Source organism: Hyla sarda, chromosome 8 (assembly GCF_029499605.1).
Source record: "Hyla sarda isolate aHylSar1 chromosome 8, aHylSar1.hap1, whole genome shotgun sequence".
Taxonomy (NCBI): Eukaryota; Metazoa; Chordata; class Amphibia; order Anura; family Hylidae; genus Hyla; species Hyla sarda.
Window position 1 is genome coordinate 234,621,240 of NC_079196.1, and position 7,061 is coordinate 234,628,300.

A 7,061-nucleotide genomic window follows, 5' to 3' on the forward strand; every position below is an offset into this window, starting at 1 on the left:
TCCCCTTACATGTCACTTATAAGTGTTGTGCACAGGTGGGGGCCCCGAGATATTTTGTTCTTCAGTTGTATAATATGATGTGAGGACCCCGGGGCCCCTGAACATGCATGGACATTGTGGTCAGGATGGGGCTGTGATAACAGGGGATTGTGGGACGGCCCCATTGTCTCTATAGGATTATAGAGGAGACATCTGCAGGTGACAGAAGCTGCCGCTCTCTTAACCCTTTCCTGCTCATGCTATAGATTGTTAGCTCTGTGTCCCAGGATTCCTACAGTCCAGAGCGGGTACCGGGACCCTGATCACTCACCCAGCGCTGTGGATGCCCAGACACTCCTCTAGGGGGCACTCGTCTCCTGACCCGCAGGGAGTGAAGGGTTAATGTTACAAGTGAGAGGACGGGATCACTTTAAGGAAGTGAGAGGCAGAGATCTTGGCGCAGCAGAACTTGTCACATCTTCATCCTGACGGTGAGGAGGATGGGGGCACCGAGGAGCCTCGCCAACTGGATGGAACGGCAATGGGGGCACCACCGGCTGCTTATCCTGATCACCGCGCTGCTTCTCCAAGGTGAGTACCGGCAGGGATGGAAGGGTTAAATACAGTCCTGTTATTTATTAGCATGAAGGGTCCGGGGCCCCGGTGAGCAGAGTCCAGACCCTGGTGAATGTATAATCCGGGGTCACAGGAAGGACCCGACCTCTAATCTGCCCCCGATCACCTGGGATTTATGGCTTCTCATCTCTTTATTTTTCTTTCAGACTCCCAAGGGGATTTGATGGCCCAAATCCACACGGTCGGCACAACGGGCACCATCTCAATCAGCACCGACGCGGGGATCCTGCGCTCCAACCTGAGCGGCACCTGCGGCTCCATCAGGATCTTCATCCATGAGTTCCCGGTGATGTACGGCGCCTCGTTGGATCCCTGCGATGAGCAGCTCATTGGTCGCCCCATTTACAATGTGACCATGAATGCGGTGGGAGAGGTGGTCATCGATGGCGCCACAGGATATGATGGACGGGCACTGGTGCTGGAGACCTGCGGCCAGAAGACATGTGTGAACCTCCAGGAGGGCACCCAAGGCACATGGCGGGCCACGCTCCGCTCCTTCATCATCGGCCCGGCGTACTTCATGCAGTCGGTGGCACAGGAAATGGTGGTGGCGGTGGTGGACCTGGCTCTCTTGGAGGGGACGCCCACATCTAACGCCTCACTGCTGTTCTCTGGTACATGCCGCATAGAAGACGGGCACCTCGTTGGGAGCGTTGAACTTGGAAACAGCTGCAGGATTGTGAGGAGTCGGTTGGCGCTGAGGAACGTTACGGTGATGCCGTTTCTTCTGGTAAAGTACGAGGAGAGATGGGCGTGTGCAGAGGTGAAGACAATCACCCCGAAAGAGGCGGTGGCACAAATCGGCATGCTGGGAGTCAGCGGCACCTTCACCTTCAGACAAGAGTCACCATTTCACCCCACACACATCACTGTGAACCTATTCAACCTACATGGGCATGCTGCCCACTATGGGGTCCACTCCCTCCCTGTTCTACCACGTCAGTGGCCTGGGCAGGACATCTGCACAGGGGCCAATACTGGGGAGCTGTGGGACCCCCTGAATGTTCGCCATGAGTCTACAGCAGGTTGGACTGGGCACAGCTCTTGGCCTTTAGGGGACCTGAGTGGTCGTCATGGAACAATTCAGGGGGGGAAGACATTTCTGGTCGAGCTCATGGACTGGAACTTACCGCTGTTTGGTAATAACAGTATCGTGTGGCGCTCGGTTGTCATATACAACACCAGCGGTGAGCCGTGGGTCTGCGGTACCATCCGGCCGGCAGGAGCTACCATCAGGGCACACACTGTGTTCCGGAGAGGGGTTATGGGGCGAGTGATGTTTCTGCAGGCCTCAGGAGACCCGTACGGGGAGGTCTCTATCTACGTGGAGCTGACCCATGGCACCCAAAACATCAGTCTGGGGCACAACTGGCACATCCACAACTTTCCACTCCTCACAGAGTCCGAGAGCTGCGCCGGTGCCGGGGGACACTTTAACCCATACAATGTACCAGTCAATAAGAACTATAGTGAAGGGTGCCAGTCAGTGCGCCCCCTGTGGTGTGAAGCCGGAGACTACGCCTCAAAGCACCGACCTCTTTCCTTCCTCATGGCAGGTCCGGCAAGACACCTGTTTATCGATGAGTCAACGACACTCAACGGGCCGAACTCTATCATTGGCCATTCCATGGTGATCCACGGGGCAGGTGGCGCCTCCACCAGGGTGGCCTGTGCCAATATCCTCCTCCAGCACAGCTCAGAGGCAAGAACCGCTGCTTGGTTTGGTGCTGGTGGTGCCCATGGGGAGCTCTGGGCCTCACAAGCCTCTGACCTGGACCCAACACTCGTTCACTTCAGTTTCTATGGACTGAGGGGCCTCGGGGGCGGGTTCCATATCCATCTACTACCTGTGGGCGGAGCTTCAGAGGATCCTTGCTCAAACTCTCGGATTAAAGGCCATTTTAACCCATTCAGGGTGGAAGCATCTACATCTCCTGCAGCCGGGAATGGCACAGATGACGAGTATGAGGTGGGGGACATCAGCGGCCGGCGGGGGTCTCTACATGACAAGGAACATGTGACCAAACAATACACAGACACGAACCTCCCACTGTCAGGAACACACAGCATCCTCGGGCGATCACTGGTGATTCACTACGACAACGGCTCCAGGTGAGTCAGGAAGTTATACTGTGCACTGCTAAATCATGTATAATGAACGAAGTGGTACTGTGCAGTGTCCATATATACAGAATAAGAGAAGTGGTACTGTGCAGTGTCCGTATATAAAGGATAGGACAAGTGGTACTGTGCGGTTACCATATATACAGGACAAGAGAAGTGGTACTGTGCAGTGTCCATATATACAGAATAAGAGAAGTGGTACTGTGCAGTGTCCATATATACAGAATAAGAGAAGTGGTACTGTGCAGTTACCATATATACAGGACAAGAGAAGTGGTACTGTGCAGTGTCCATATATACAGAATAAGAGAAGTGGTACTGTGCAGTGTCCATATATACAGAATAAGAGAAGTAGTACTGTGCAGTGTCCATATATACAGAATATGAGAAGTGGTACTGTGCAGTGTCCATATATAAAGGATAGGACAAGTGGTACTGTGCAGTGACCATATATACAGAATAAGAGAAGTGGTACTGTGCACTGCTAAATCAGGAATTATGAGAGGAGTTTTACATTATATTACTATTATATTATATCATTGATGTCAAACAGGGGGCGGGGCTGTGATCACATGTCATTATATTACTATTATATCAGTGATGTCATGCAGGGGGCGGGGCTGTGATCACATGTCCTTTTACTACTATTATATTATATCAGTGATGTCATACATGGGGCGGGCTGTGATCATATGTCATTATATTACTATTATATTATATCAGTGATGTCATACAGGGGGCGGGGCTGTGATCACATGTCATTATATTACTATTATATTATATCAGTGATGTCATACATGGGGCGGGCTGTGATCATATGTCATTATATTACTATTATATCAGTGATGTCATACAGGGGGCGGGGCTGTGATCAAATATCATTATGTTACTATATTATATCAGTGATGTCATACAGGGGGCGGGGCTGTGATCAAATATCATTATGTTACTATATTATATCAGTGATGTCATACAGGGGGCAGGGCTGTGATCACATGTCATTATATTACTATTATATTACATCAGTGACGGTGGGGCTGTTACTACTTATTAGACATGAGATAGAGGTAGATGATATAGCGGTAGATGTTATAGCGGTAGATGATATAGCGGTAGATGATATAGCGGTAGTTGATACAGCGGTAGATGAGATAGCGGTAGATGTTATAGTGGTAGATGATATAGTGGTAGATAATACAGCGGTAGATGAGATAGTGTAGATAATATAGCGGTAGATGATATAGCGGTAGATAATACAGCGGTAGATGATATAGCGGTAGATGATATAGTGGTAGATGATATAGTGGTAGATGATATAGTGGTAGATGATATAGCGGTAGATGATATAGCGGTAGATGATATAGCGGTAGATGATATAGCGGTAGATGAGATAGTGGTAGATAATATAGTGGTAGGTAATATAGCGGTAAATGATATAGTGGTAGATAATATAGCGGTAGTTGATACAGCGGTAGATGAGATAGTGTAGATAATATAGCCGTAGATGATATAGCGGTAGATGATATAGCGGTAGATGAGATAGTGGTAGATGATATAGGGTTAGATGATATAACGGTAGATGAGATAGTGTAGATAATATAGTGGTAGATGATAAAGCGGTAGATGATATAGCGGTAGATGAGATAGTAGTAAATAATATAGCGGTAGATGATATAGTGGTAGATGATATAGTGGTAGGTGATATAGCGGTAGATGATATAGTGGTAGATGATATAGTGGTAGGTGATATAGCGTTAGATGATATAGCGGTAGATGATATAGCGGTAGATGATATAGCGGTAGATGATATAGCGGTAGATGATAAAGCGGTAGATGATATAGCGGTAGATGAGATAGTAGTAAATAATATAGCGGTAGATGATATAGTGGTAGATGATATAGTGGTAGGTGATATAGCGTTAGATGATATAGCGGTAGATGATATAGCGGTAGATGATATAGCGGTAGATGATATAGCGGTAGATGATAAAGCGGTAGATGATATAGCGGTAGATGAGATAGTAGTAAATAATATAGTGGTAGATGATATAGTGGTAGATGATTTAGCGGTAGATGAGATAGCGGTAGATGATATAATGGTAGATTATATAGCGGTAGATAATATAGCGGTAGATGAGATAGCCATAGATGAGATAGCCATAGATGAGATAGCGGTAGATGATATAGCGGTAGATCATATAGCCGTACATGAAATAGCGGTAGATGATATAGCGGTAGATGATATAGCGGTAGATGAGATAGTGGTAGATAATATAGCGGTAGATGATAAAGCGGTAGATGATATAGCCGTAGATGATATAATGGTAGATGAGATAGTGTAGATAATATAGCGGTAGATGATATAGCGGTAGATGATATAGCCGTAGATGATATAGCAGTAGATGAGATAGCGGTAGATGAGATAGCGGTAGATAATATAGTGGTAGATAATATAGCGGTAGATGAGATAGTGTAGATAATATAGCGGTAGATGATATAGCGGTAGATGATATAGCCGTAGATGATATAGCGGTAGATGAGATAGCGGTAGATGAGATAGCGGTAGATGAGATAGTGGTAGATAATATAGTGGTAGATAATATAGCGGTAGATGATATAGCCGTAGATGATATAACGGTAGATGAGATAATGTAGATAATATAGTGGTAGATGATATAGCGGTAGATGATATAGCCGTAGATGATATAACGGTAGATGAGATAGTGTAGATAATATAGTGATAGATAATATAGCCGTAGATGATATAGCAGTAGATGATATAGCGGTAGATGATATAGAGGTAGATGATATAGCGGTAGATGATATAGCGGTAGATAATATAGCGGTAGATGAAATAGCGGTAGATGATATAGCGGTAGATGAGATAGTGGTAGATAAAATAGTGGTAGGTAATATAGCGGTAGATAATATAGCGGTAGATAATAAAGCCATAGATGATATAGCGGTAGATGAGATAGTGTAGATAATATAGCGGTATATGATATAGCGGTAGATGATATAGCCATAGATGATATAGCGGTAGATGAGATAGCGGTAGATGAGATAGCGGTAGATGAGATAGTGGTAGATAATATAGTGGTAGATAATATAGCGGTAGATGAGATAGTGTAGATAATATAGTGGTAGATGATATAGCCGTAGATGATATAGCGGTAGATGATATAGCGGTAGATGAGATAGTGGTAGATAATATAGTGGTAGGTAATATAGCGGTAGATAATATAGCGGTAGATAATATAGCCATAGATGGTATAGCGGTAGATGAGATAGTGTAGATAATATAGCGGTAGATGATATAGCGGTAGATGATATAGCCGTAGATGATATAGCGGTAGATGAGATAGCGGTAGATGAGATAGTGGTAGATAATATAGTGGTAGATAATATAGCGGTAGATGAGATAGTGTAGATAATATAGCCGTAGATGATATAGCGGTAGATGATATAGCAGTAGATGAGATAGTGTAGATAATATAGCTGTAGATGATATAGCCATAGATGATATAGCCGTAGATGATATAGCGATATATGAGATAGCGGTAGATGAGATAGTGTAGATAATATAGCGGTAGATGATATAGCCGTAGATGATATAGCGGTGGATGATATAGCGGTAGATGAGATAGTGTAGATAATATAGCGGTAGATGATATAGCCTTAGATGATATAGCGGAGGATGATATAGCGGTAGATGATATAGCGGTAGATGAGATAGTGTAGATAATATAGTGGTAGATAATATAGCGGTAGATGAGGTAGCGGTAGATGAGATAGCGGTAGATGAGATAGCCGTAGATGATATAGCGGTAGATGAGATAGCGGTAGATGATATAGCGGTAGATTGTCGCTGTTACTGTTTGGGAACAGGTTCTTCCTTCTCCATCTCAGAGGGGTTTTTCTTTCACCGATGGGTTTTACCATCATCGATCTGTTATCTTTCCCAGAATGCAATGTGCCAGCGTCCTGCAGGAGTTATCCTCGGGTGGAGAATGGGTCCACGCCACGGCAGAGTTTTCTGGAAATATCTCTGGCAGAATCTCCCTGGTAAGAGGAAAGATCTTTGTGTGCGGGCGGAGTAACTATCTGGGGGTGTAGACGATGCCCCCAGATCTATGTCATGGCCCCATCTCAGGATAATTCCCACTTATGCCACTAGATGGCGCACTCACACCTTCCATATAGTCTGTATGAAGTCTGTTTAGGTGATGTCATCATTGGTCGCTGCTGCTCCCAGATGATGTCATCAGAAATCAGGAACGTCCGGTTCTTCCCACCATGAGCCGATGTCTTCTCTATAAAGA

The 7,061-nt window shown here is 45.5% G+C and overlaps 1 protein-coding gene across 1 annotated transcript; it reads left to right on the top strand.

The window, feature by feature from the left end:
• Positions 1–479: 479 nt before the first annotated feature.
• On the top strand, positions 480–6,804 carry LOC130285418 (uncharacterized; the record flags this gene model as incomplete). The annotated part of the gene is made up of 3 exons (XM_056536780.1): positions 480–570; positions 762–2,727; positions 6,705–6,804. Coding segments are annotated over exons 1-3 (2,157 nt in total), but the record flags the coding sequence as incomplete, so codon positions are not given.
• Between the last annotated feature and the right edge of the window lie 257 nt (positions 6,805–7,061).